This window comes from Patella vulgata, chromosome 4, assembly GCF_932274485.2.
Source record: "Patella vulgata chromosome 4, xgPatVulg1.2, whole genome shotgun sequence".
Taxonomy (NCBI): Eukaryota; Metazoa; Mollusca; class Gastropoda; family Patellidae; genus Patella; species Patella vulgata.
In genome coordinates, this window is record NC_065882.2 from 74,993,355 (window position 1) to 75,007,167 (window position 13,813).

The window sequence follows — 13,813 nt, forward strand, 5'->3', positions numbered from 1 at the left end:
GTCCGAATTTGGTCTAGCATCTGGCCAACAGTAATCACAGTCTACATCTCTTGATTATTATCGGATGATGAACATATTCTGTTTAGCGCGGAAAATAATATACGAATTACCAAAAATAATTATATTCAAAAGTACAACTCCACTGAATATATAGGAACCTTAAATGATCGTAACTGAATTTATCGATCTGAATAATTTTGAACCAAATTATAATTAAGCACTTTTGAATGTGGATCGTTTTCATCTCTATATGTATTGTGTTGAACTTTATTTCTATCGTCTTCAACCTGTATTAACCTCTATATATGTATCGTAATAACCTCTGTATGTATCGTTTTAAACTCTACGTGGGTCGTATTCAACATGTATCGTATTAAACTCTGTATGTATGGTATTAACCTCTGTAGGTATCGTATTAACCTCTGTATGTATCGTTTTAACCTCTGTATGTATCGTTTTAACCTCTGTATGTATCGTCTTCAACATGTATCATATTAACCTATATATGTATCGTATTAACTTCTATATGTATCGTATTAACCTCTATATGTATCGTATTAACCTCTATATGTATCGTATTAACCTCTATATATGTATCGTATTAAACTTTGTATGTATCGTCTTAAACACTACGTGGGTTGTCTTCAACATGTATCGTATTAACCTCTATATGTATCGTATTAACCTCTATATCCATCGTATTAAACTCTGTATGCATCGTATTAAACTCTGTATGTATCGTATTAAACTCTGCATGGGTCATTTTCAACATGTGTCGTATTAACCTCTATATGTATCGTATTAACCTCTGTAGGTATTGTCTTAAACTCTGTGCTATCATATACTACTCCATTTTCGCCTGTCCTTTGACTGAGATATGTAATTAACACTTGAACTGTCTAGGTGTATAAAACAAGGTACTCCATCATCATCTTTATTGACAGAACAAATTTAACCATATAGCTACCTGTACACCTGTAATTATTAACATCTACATAGTTAACATACAGAACAGTAAATCAGACACCCTGTGACATACTCATCATAATGGAATATTATATATAATGCATGTATATTTAAAGTAGGTATAAATACTTGCATCATAATTGTCTAGATAGTTTATCTATATTTAAGGGTTACTTTTACAAGAGATTAGGCAACAATGGTAAATGTGATTGTTCACTTCCATCTTCATTGTTTATGACTATAGGTAAGCGTTCTTGAAATACCAAAACTAAATAACAAAACATCTTGAAATAGTTTATAAGAAGGGGTGTTTTTAGCTTTAGGATACCCGCCCCACCCCCTCCTATTCTTATGTTAGTAAATTTATTTTAATGATGCGTTTCTTTTTTTATGAATGATTTAATAGAAATGTAAATAAGAGTCGAATGTAGATAATAGCATTTCATATCGCCAATCTATAGGCTGGATGTATTTGAATTAACCAATCGGTACATGATTTCTAAAACAGTTAGTGTATTTGTTTTAACTGTGTGTGTTGTGAGTGTTGGGGTGGGGGTGGGGGAGAGAGAGACAGAGAGAGAGGGAGGGAGAGAAATGGAGTTTAACGTCCTCTTGACACAAACTAGGTCATTTCGGGACTAACATATGGTTTAATTTTATTTCAATAATTCGCTTCCGCGTAGGGGTCTTTAGCAGTGGGGGGAAATCGGAGGACCCGGAGAAAACCCACGAGGTTGGACAGGCGACCCTACTCTCTCTTTAAAAATGAGAACCGAACTTGACGAATCTCGAAGTCGCTTATGCGCTGATGTTAGGTCCACGATATCCTCTTGTAGTTCGCTTATAGAGGGTCCCGTGTTCGATCCCGGCGCTGGCAAAGAAAGTACATCGGGATTTTCCAACGTGGTTCCCGCTTGTCAGTGATGTAGGACGGGTGTTCTGGCAAGGGACAAAGTCTAGTCGTTAAGGTCCCGTGTACACATTGGCGTGCATGTAAAGGATCCCTTGACTATTGGAATTCGAAATAAGAGTAGCGCCGCTGCCCGGAAAAAAAATCCCCCATAGCACACTGCATGGCGTATGCTCATCTTCATTAGCCCAGTAGAATCAGAAGCATTAAATCCCATTTCATTTCATTCCCAAGCGTCATTTTATATTTCATTTCTTATACATTGATAGGATTGGATGGAAGCCCGGCCTTCTAGCGTGTATTAAGGTCGTGACAGTCTTGTTTTTTTATTTATTAGATCAACAACAATAGTAAATAAGACACAGTTTATGGTGATAATATATTATCACAATAACCACTAGTAATAAACATGGGGTAACTGTAAATATGTCATTTTACTTAATCTTGATTTTTGTCAACCTGTTTTGTTGGTTTAAAACTCTTTGAATTCTCTTCACGTAGTCTTCAGATTTGGCTTCGGTTTTGAAGAGCCGTGTTGCATGCTAAATCATATCACGAGTGACGCACTTACATCTGAAAAACAAAATTAATTTATAAGTTTTGACCTAGAAAGTCTTTAACTTTGTATTTGTTTATATTATATTTGAAGCACACGTAACATCTGAACAAAAAAAAAGATTAATTTATATTTTTTGACATAGAAGGTCTTTGACTTTGTTTATAGTTTTTTTTTTAAACTGGTTAAAAGAATAGGCTCTTAGTTCAAAAGCGTGGGTACGGACTTTGAGCAACCACTAGTAAACGTCCTTCAAAATAAAAAAAGAACTCATCAAGTCGTATAATAGTCAAATCGAAGCCCTTCGAACGGTTGCACTTGCTACCTATCAATAAAGGAATAATTTACTGTTTTTTCAAACAGTTAGTGTGCTCCTTCCTACCTTTAAGATCTACTTAAACTCAACCGTCGACGTGCATTACAAGATTTCCAGACAAATTTCTATTAAAGATACCACAGACAAGATACGATTCTCTTGGAGACCAGAACATTTCAGTATGGCTACTGTGCCTGGAATAAGCTACCAAGGTCAATCGAAGAAACAAACTCTGCCTGCGTAATTATCCAAATCCAATCGGGAGACACTCTATTCACCCATATCCGGGCTTCACAAATATGCATCTCTTTGAAAAACTACATTGCCAACGTTTAACCATTGCAAAGAAATTTCAAAGACAACAACCTGCACTGGAAGGGAAATGTACATCTCGCTAATACTCTACGTTAAATAATTTGTAAATTGTTCCACGAAAAAAATGGAAAACGGCAGAATTTATGCCTATATTCGTATGAGAGGACGGCTAAGTTTTTGACACCTTTCAAGTGGTGTGAAATAATCAACACCATATTAATCATACGTCAAGACGTTTATAATGATGTACATTAGACTAGTTTATAGTATTATTAACGACACCTATCAAGGCAAGTAACTCACCCGTTTAATTATATCTAAATATAACCGGTATTAATCTATTACGAATTCAGTGCATATCAAATTCTCTTGCGTATGGTCTTTTCTACTTTATAAATGAAATAGGATTTAACGTTCTACTGTTCTGCTCCTACTAGGTTATAAATGAAGACGGGCATACGACATGCGGTGTGCTTTGAGGGAAATTTTGCCGGGACAGCGGCGCTACGACCTACTTTTATTTCGAATTCCATCCAATCCTATCAATAACTAGGAAATGAAATGGAGTTTAATGCTTCTGCTTCTATCGGACTAATGAATATGGGCATATGCCATGCAATGTGCTATGAGGGAAATTTTCCCCGGAAAGCGGCGCTAATTTCAATTGTCAAGGGATCTTTTGTCGTACCATCCGAAATAGCTAGAACCAATAAAACCACTATTTATTGTTATTAGTAAGATAGCTAGAACCAATAACGTCACTATTTATTGTTATTAGTAAGATAGCTAGAACCAATAACGTCACTATTTATTGTTATTGGTAAGATAGCTGGAACCAATAACATCACTATTTATTGTTATTGGTAAGATAGCTGGAACCAATAACATCTCTGACTGGGAAAATGAAGACGGAATGCCAGCCTATTATAAGATAACTTGACCTGAGTAAATAAATAGATATAAAAATTAATCATTTTATTAAAAAATGACTTGAATCCGAATGAATTATTTCAGTAATCGATGAGGATTATCAGCGATTGTTCGTCCTGTTCATCGACAATGCAAATATAGGCAATGCACTCAAAATATTAAAATTTCAGCTTTGAAACCTGCCGATTTACTACATTAAAAAATTCTTTTTTTGTGAATTTATTGGTATATGAACTCGTCCATCTTGTAAAATAAATTATCTATGTGCTCAATAACCGAAGTAGAAGTGGTTATGAGATGTTTAACATTTCACTGTTTGTAATTTATTACGGTTTGTTAGTTTTTGGGGTTGTTTTTTATTTGCAATTTTTTTGAAGGCAAATTGTAAATACGCGTGGTTAATATGTTCACCACAAAACTTACAACTTTTTTTTCGTTTGTTATTTTTTTTTTTTACAAATTTTGTCAATTTCCCAAAGGTCATCAGAACATGGTGTGCAACTTCATAATTTTTTAATTATTTTTTATTTGGTTTTAAAAATCAGTTGATAAGGAAAATTTCTAATCAGACTTCCGTTAACGTTATCGCAACCTGCTTAATAACGATTGAGACGACGTTCTATCTACGTCTTACACTTTGTGTACTTGGGCATGCTTGTCAAACCGGGAAATGCACAAACTTATTACTTATTTTAATATATACCTGTTCTCTGTTAGTTTTTTTCTATGCATAGACGGAAAACTCGTGTCAGTGATGACGAATTATTAAAATAAGTACTTTATTTATTTGCTGGTGTGTTGAACTAGTGTGGTTTCTATATTTACTAAGTGAATTTGTAAAACTTGCAAATTTAAAAGTTTAAAATAGTCATTGTGGAATTTACTGCCTCTGCTTGCGGAACTGGCTATTTGACCGCTTTTGTGTGGTTACTGGTGAAAGGGTAGGTGTGGGTTTATATTGAGATATACTGGAAAATAAGTGAAAATGACTAAAAATAACTTTCGTAGGAATTGAAATGGTTTTCTAACTATATCTGTAATCTTGAAAATATATTCCATTTTAGAATTAACTAAGATATAATGAAATATATATGTTATAGTGACTAAAAGTAGCTTTCCGGGGAGCTAAAATTATTTCAAACAATATTTACCGTCGAGTAAAACAAAACCTTAAATATGCCATTTTAGAATTTAAAAGTGGTTTATTATATTTTATTGTTCTTCATCCCAGGTGACATCTTTGACTTGAGAGGTTATTGTTTTAGATGAAAGGATGGACACTATAGTAGGCTATTTCTGCAGATTTTTACTTTTAGACCATTTTAGTAATACTGACTAGGCTTTATGTAAATAACCATTGTGTCCTCGTTAATAAAAACACGTTTGTAAGCAGTAAAAACTCGCTTGGATATGATTAATATCATGATAAGGATCGGTGACAATCCGATGCAGCGTGTAGACATGTTATTAAAATCTTTTCAAAAGGTGACATTGAAATTTTGTTTGCTTAACTAACGTTTGGCCGATTACTGTTGAGAACCCTGGGTGCAATCATGCGCAGTACTACATGTCTGTAATGACCAGGGTGGCTCCTCCTACTGACGAAATACCGGTACTAGAACTTCTCCCGACATTTATTATAAATTACACTCAAGCAGCTTCAATTTGTATAACAGCATAATTTAATCTGGTCATTGGACAGGTTACATTTGACTGCACCCGACTGCCATGAATGCGAAATAATTATCAATTTTAAAGACTTTAAATTCTCCTAATCCGAAGATGTTTTAAAATTTAAAATGAATGTGTGTAATATATAAGTTTAGATAGGAAAAAAAGTTTTGACATTTGTATGGAAACTTGAAATATTGTTTTATGACAGCTTGTGAATGTTACCTAGTGAGTTTACTTGTGTGACAAGTTGAAAGAATTATGGACGTATAACTAATTGTACTGCAAAGGTAAGATTCAATTTTCACATTTTTTTTATTAATTTAAGCTTCGCTTGATTTTGATAAATGGTTTTTAAAATAAAAAAGTTGAAATAAAAAGAAGTATGTTTATGAATAAACTCGTTTCAACAAAGACAATCCTTTATTGAGATGAGCTCGGTACAAAACTGGTGTTTCACTGCGAGAAAAAGGTTTAGGAACACAATATAAACCTGAGTGGGATTTATTAGGCTCAAAAGAAAGTAGATTCACAACCACGGTGTTTCATATGTCCAGCTTTGAAAAATATGGGAGGCGGAAACATGTCTTTTGCAGGTATTTCATAGCAGTACAATGGGTTTGAATTTTCGACTATAACTTTAAAATGCAAAGACATAGCCTATACTAAGTGGAATACGGATTGCATTGTGTGGCTGCTAAACGCCCGACTATTGTGTGCCTTTCTTATTTTAGTTAAACAAAAATATCTTATTTTAAATTGGGGTGTAATAAATAGAAAGTAAATAGGAGATGTGGGAATGCGCATGACAGGTTTATGGACGTGATTTATCGAGACACACAGATGATTATGTAACAGAAATATATCAAAATTGTTATGTTTTCATTTCGTCTAAAATGTTACACAGGAATTATAGAAATTCAAGTAGCGGCTAGAATGAAAAATTTCGACAAATATTTCAGCAGTCCTGTCGTTGATATGCGTAAATATATGTCCGGGTCCTTTACGATAAAATCCCAATACCTTATAGACTTCCATCACATCGCTTCACGTAATGATGGAGGTTCGCGTGCAGAAAACAATTATTTGCCAAGATCTCGGGACTAAAGTTGTCCAAAATGATATAATGTACAGATTAGCAATAGCAGCTTGAGTAAAACTAGACTTTGATTTAACACGATTGACTTGAACTGAACGCAATTTTTCCATAGCGCCGCAGTCCATTGACATGTACAGATAACTAAATAATTAATCTAGTATTAACTATTCCTGTTGTTTATTAAGAATTTGGTTTTCCTTAATATATTTTTCCCCTTTTTCCACAGAGAAGGAAGAAACCTTTACAATATGCAGTCGGCGAACAGCTCACCGTCGGAGAAGAAACGAAAGAGATCGGTGTTTACAAAGTCTGTCTCCAGTGGACAGTTAAATACATCTGTCCAACAACAAAATGGACACTTCGAAAGGCAAAACTCCTGTGTTAGTTTTATTGATCTCCCGTACGTTATAGACAGTCCCGATTTAATCAAACCCATCTCCCTTTCGTCGCTTCCGAAATTTAAATCGTTGTACCAAAGATCGAATTCAGTAGCATCATGTTCTCCGGTTCCAGGTCTAACTCGTTCCAATGGAAGTTTTTCAAAGATGGCATCCAGGAGAAACTCGAGTGGGAATTTCCGCCAGTTATCCGAAAGCCTTGTATCTCAGAAACAATATACCCGACCTTTGTCAGCAAGGACCAATTCCAGTGGATTTTTTGATACTTCAGCTGACACGCTACCCGGTGATACTAGGGTATGTTACGTTTATAGTTCAATGTTATCTACTAAACCGATTGAATTAATTAACTATACTAATCAACTAAACCGATTGAACTAATTAAGTATACTAACACCAACTAAAATTGCACATGGGTAATCATATGTGCTTGCTGCTCTGGAACACAGGACATCATCGCTAAGCGGTGCTCTTGTTTTCTCAGAATATTGTTTTATTTTCTTACATAGTCTGTACATACAAACAGTAGCGTGGCCAGGCCTGTCCGTAGCTAGGTAGCACTTTGCGTGAAACAAAAGTTTGTTCATATATTGACAAACACTAGCTGCGCAACTGCATATCAAATATTTAATAACACACAGAAATAGTTAGTATAACTGATTAATTTCAACACGTTCGAAAACTGGTTGATTATGCAGAGAAGGTTTGACTGTAGCTATAGTATACTCGATTTACGATCGGTAAGCGTTAGCATTCAATAGGGTAATTGAAATGCTACAAAATATTAAAATGCTTGATCTTTTAGAGGCATTTAGTAACTGGATACAGCAATAAACAACACGACATACTTATGGAAGAACAATTGCTGATTTACTCTGACGTTGCCTAAATAAATCAGTAATTGTTCTTCCATAAGTATGTGTTATAGTTTATTATTAATATGATTGTATTTTTGAATGGAGTGGGGTGGGATTTAACTGCTCGTCAACACAATCATTCAGTCATTTTGATACTCACTATTCCAGAGCCCCATTTTGCCTAGCTACACTGACATCCAATACACCCCCACCCCCACCCCGACCCGATCCCACCCCACCCCAAGCAATATGAATTTCATTCCGACTGACATGTTCTATGATTATTCTCTTGCCATGACACCACATCGGCGTATAGATTTTATTTGCAACGGAAGCCTGTGATATAATTAATTGACACTGCGGACATATTCCATTTTAAACCTTCCCTTAAAAATGACACAAGTATACATGCTTCGTTCTACAGTGGACGGAGTTTTGTCAAAATGACTTCATGTATAACTGATTAATTGTAATTAATCAACTGAAATAAATATCTTTTTTTTAAGCTATATATATCACATTGACGGACAACCCTGGGGCTTGGTTTTGCTGTTTATTTGTACGCACGTGAAATTAATTTATAACACTGGACAATGGAAAGGTAGCGACAGTATTTGTGTAATGGCGTTTTTTCGAATGGTAGAGAAATACCCATCCAGCTTTCTGAGTCGAGCGATTTCTCAATAGTTGTCGTATAAACAAAAATCCAGAACTGCGTGGTCAGTTTCCGTCGAAGATTTGTAAATAGTTAAAGACAGCACATCATCTGAAATAAAAGAGGACTTTGGTTGGGATTGAATGAATGGAAGCTCTTTGTAAAATGGTAGGACGTACTATATTTTTTCCCTTTCCGTAATTATAAGAGAATTATTGTTATGACAAAATAAATTTTCGGAACTGAACTAGTCCTTTTGTGGATAAATCAGTGAGAATTTCGCAAACGAAAACTGGATTTAAATAAATTTAACGAATTAAACCAGTTTGGTACAAGAAAAGTTTGAAACCGGTTTATAATACCGACCAAGCTTATCTTCCTTATCAACTCTGTGGGTCGTGGGTTTAGCGGTCTCTCTTGTAAGCAGTTTTAGGTTACTTTGTCGCAGGAATAAACAATTTTCAATTGCTTTGTTTCACGAGCAAACAGTTTTCAATTGCTTTTTCGCGCGAGCAAACAGTTTTAAATGCTTTGTCTCACTAGTAAATAGTTTTCATTTGCTTTGTTGCGCGAGCAAACTGTTCCCAATTGCTTTATCGCGCGAGCAAACTATTTTCATTTGCTATGTCGCGCGAGCAAACTGTTTTGCTTTGTCTCACTAGTAAATAGTTTCCAATTGCTTTGCGAGTAAATTTGTTTTCAATTGTTTTGTGGCGTGAGTAAACAGTTTTAAGTTGCTTCGTGGAGCGAGTAAACTGTTTAAGTTGTTTTATCGACCATTTTGTTGTGTAAACCATCAAACCGCATCATCAAACCACAAACCAAGGAAACTGAGTTTGACCTATCATTGCTCAGCCTTGACATCAATAAATAATTCTGATATTTACTGACGTTTTATTTGACTGTGAAATGACAAATATTGTTTACAACATCGAGGTTTCCATAATTAATAGAGACATTTTCAGTGACAGGATGATGAGACATAAAATTGTGCCTGCCTAGAATAATTGTTGGGATTGAGTTGATTGTCGGTTTTGCTTGGACTTCATTGGTTTACTAACATTCGGTGAGCATGGTGATAGCTCACCAACCAGGAAGTCCGGGGTTCGACCTCGGTGTTGACCTATTCTGCACACAGAGATCCATCTACTTCATACTTCGAGAATTGATCTCTGCCCTAAATGGCCGCCATATACAAAAAATAGTATACTGCTTTGTAATGCGGTTCTACCCCGTTCCATATCTGTCATACACAAAGACTAAATAAACTAGTAGTCTGGATGGGCCTGGCAACGAAAGCTGTCTAGTAATCCGGGTGGGCCTGACAACGAAAGGCGTCTAGTAGTCCGGATCAGACGAAACACCGAGATCCACTCATATAGTCGTTCATGGTGTGCACGTAAATTCCATGTTTTAAAGGGGCATTATGTAAGATTTAGCTAAAGAGCTAGTCAATCACGCTATAATATTTCAAAAATAGATAATACAAAATGAATATATTGAAAATTTCATTAAAATTACTTTATTTTGAGCGAAGTTATCAGTGGTTGTAGATTTGACAAGATGTATGCATTGACCGTAACCACCCTGCTGGTCATTGGAGTCTTAGCCTCGCTTCTCCAATTTTAGATTAAATCATTGAATGGCTTAATCGTTTTAATCTACTTACAATCGGAGCCATCCGATGGCATCGAGAGTTGATTATGGTCTTGTCCTGTTAATAAATGTCTTATCAATAATTTATATAACATTTAAGGCCAAAAAAAAGACCTGCAATAGGCAGATTTAGCTTATTTCGATGAAGAGTGCATATAAAAGAACCCTTGACAGTTGGAATTCGATGAAGTTGGGGAAAACACCGCTGCGGGTCTTCAAAATACTACCATTTTCTGATTTTATTTTGTGACATATAACGTGGTTTCGATTCCCCGCGTGTACGGGACAAGGAGTATGGTCTCCTGGTCAGCCTCGTAGGTTTTCTCCGGTTCTTCCGACACCTAAAGACCCCTACGCCCAAGCGAAATGTTGCAATAACGTTGAACCATATTTTAGTTCTGGAATTCGGAATTACCTAATTTATGTCGAGTGGACGTTAAACCCCATTTCTCGTTATATATAATATATATATTATGTGACGATAACGTCGCTTAATTACATAATAGCGACGTTATTGTATTTTGTACATAACCCTGAAGACGCCTAAGGCCGAAAGATCTTGCCAAATATGTAAATATAATTAAAATACAGATTTTTCCTTCCAAATCTTAGTATTTTTGGTATAATTAAGGTGGCAATATAATTATGGCATTTAAAAAAAATCACCGTTTCTCGTAGATATCATCATATATTTGGCGCAGCATGGCCTCACTGATGCTGACGAGCAATAATAAAACACCACTTTATTTTCATTTATTGGCTCTTATGTAACTATATGTTGTCCCACTTCTCAGGTAGCTTTCCACTGCTGAATGGCAATTGACGGTAATAAATCATAAACAGAGCGAGCACGCGACATACAAAAGGCTATTATGTTCACAGTGACCCTATCGTGTCGGTAATTAATTAATTAGTCTGTAACCACATTTTTATTACCTCATAGTCTTGTCAGATTACACTTCATTATGCTGTGTTATTCTTAGTTTTAATCCACGCACATTAAATAGACAGCAATAAATATTACCTGGAATACCTACCTGTACGGGGAACTCTACCTGTACATGTTCTAACAGATCCTACACAAGTTCAAAGTTGAAGGAATAGTGTATCCTGGTGTTATAAATAGGCCATGAAGTTTGAATATCATTGTTATAACTCTTTTGCTGTTCTGAGAAATAGCGACAATAATGAAATTACATGAAATGGAATCGGAAATAAAATGGGGTTTAACGTCCTACTGTTCTACTTCGAACTGGGTTAATGAAGACGGGCATACGCCATTATACAGTGTGCTATGGGGGGGGGGGGGGGAATTTTGCCCGGACAGCGGCACTACGGCCTACTCTTATATCGAATTCCAACTGTCAAGGGCTCTTTTACGTGCACGCCAATGTGTACACGGGACCTCGGTTTTTCGTCTCATCCGAAGGACTAGACACTGCTGGTCAGTGTGGATATGCAGGTGAATTTAATTTTCAGACAGACAGCTGTTTTTGTCAGGCCCTCCATCTTGCTCCACTTTCAACACCGGGAACGAACCGGAGACCTCCAGGCTAGCGAACCAGTGTCTTACTCACTGAGTCACCGCGGCTCTTGTAAAGTTTTTAAAGGTACGAATTCGGGATTGACGACGTACGTGTATTAGTAAATTCTAAAACCTAAATCATTAACCAAGTTATTTACAAGCGACAGAACAAAACCTACCACGGGCTAACAAATGTAACACCTTTGTTAAATAATTATATCTAGGGTTTATAGAACAAGACAATACACACATATACATACAATAAAGTTTCCGCTATTTTTAGTTTACTTATATATTGTTAATAAGCTTGACGTAAATATATGATACACATTTCTAGGATTCATAAAACATAAAGATACATACGTGTAATATAAATTTTTATTGTAGTTTCCGCTATTTTTAGTTTAAATATAATTAAAGTCGCGGTAGTTGGTTGGTAATGTTTTTTGTTTACTTATGTTTAAAGTGGCGGTTATTGGTTAGTAATTTTTTTAATTTACTTATGTTTAAAGTGGTGGTTGCTGGTTAGTAAATAATCTTGTGGCAAATCTATTATTGACATATAAATCCATGCTTGTAGATATTTGAATAGAGGAATGAAATGGAACAGGGTTTAACGTCCTACTTTTTTGCATCAACCGGGATAATGACGACGGGATTACTTCATGCATTGTGTATGTGTGTGTGTGGGGGGGGGGCAGCGACGTCTCAGCGAATTCTAACTGCCAAAAATTCTTTTACGTGCACGATGGGTCTTGGTTTTTGGAATTTCACAACTGCTTAGCCAACTACGGGGTTGAATCTGAGAGTCCTCAATAGTGAGTTGTTGCCATACCAACCTAGCCATGCACCATGGGTACAAGACACGTGCGTATTAGGCAAAATGTAATGAAACTAAAGGGTTGTCGTAATAATTCAAAACATTCTCAGACTAATACAGTTCCTGCTACTGTGCCATTGAGCTAGCTACATGTCACTAGTTTGTGTTAAACACCTGAAAATTCGTACTTGTGTGACAATAATATATTTCATCTTGCCGGTGTTAACGAGATTATACACTGGTGGAAACAAGTGTGTTAAACGTTGAAGCTCACATTAGGGCATAAAAATTAACACCAGTTATACACCACTAAACCACAACCTTAACACAAGTTTAATCCGGGACTTGAATTGACCCACTGTATTTGTGTCGAGCCATAGTCAATAACTGGCTTAATAAGAGTTTAATTATTAATTAGCCAACGTGTTCAATAAGTCATTTTATTCGAATTACGAATATTATTAATTCACATTTTAGTTTTTGTTTAATTTGTTACTGAACCATATGATCATACCACGGATATTACCGTTTGGGCTTTACGTCCAAATCTAGTAAAAATTATGCCCCGGGCTAGTTTTGTACGATAAATAGAAGGCTATTATGGACGAGGACCTTTCTGCTCTATCTTGAAACAATAGTCGACGATATAAACCAAGTAAATTACTAAAGTAGCACGAGATAACTGGTTACCAATCTAATATGTTACCCATGGAACTCTCAAAATACTGTTCTGCTCCGACTGGGTTAATGAAGACGGGCATACGCTATACAGTGTGCTATGAGGCCAATTTTGCCCGAACGACTAGACAGCTGTCTCTGGCAGGCCCTTCGTCCTGCACCACTGACAAGGGGAAACACGTCGGAAAATCCCGATGAACTTTTTCGGTCAGTGCAGGGATCGAACACGCGACCTCCAGGCTAGCAAGTCAGAAGTCTTAAAATAAGAACTAGAACTGCGTAAAAACAGTATTGACGTGTTTCGGTACGTCAGGTCACGTCGGACTACTCCTTGTCACGTAAACAATAAAGTTATACCACGAACTATTGAGTATAGTAACATTCAATACTTATTAAAGTTTAAAAACCTGTAATTTTCAACTCTTAATAAAACCGAAAATTATACTTCAAGACCGAGTTTT

At 35.9% G+C, this 13,813-nt stretch overlaps 1 protein-coding gene across 5 annotated transcripts in view; it reads left to right on the forward strand.

Moving 5' to 3' along the window:
• The first annotated feature begins 4,854 nt into the window (after positions 1-4,854).
• The window catches only part of LOC126819279 (transient receptor potential cation channel subfamily M member 3), a 194,069-nt gene continuing 185,110 nt past the window's right edge, over positions 4,855-13,813 (forward strand). For 2 of the 5 annotated variants that reach the window (XM_050547241.2, XM_050547242.2), the window contains exons 1-2: positions 6,187-6,260; positions 6,990-7,458. In XM_050547241.2, coding sequence (XP_050403198.2) covers positions 6,214-6,260; positions 6,990-7,458 — 516 coding nt within the window. In that variant the 5' untranslated portion in view covers positions 6,187-6,213. Of the gene's footprint in view, positions 4,935-5,650; positions 5,955-6,186; positions 6,261-6,343; positions 6,379-6,989; positions 7,459-13,813 lie in introns of those variants that run through there. The other 3 variants (XM_050547244.2, XM_050547243.2, XM_050547245.2) reach the window with 3 other exon arrangements.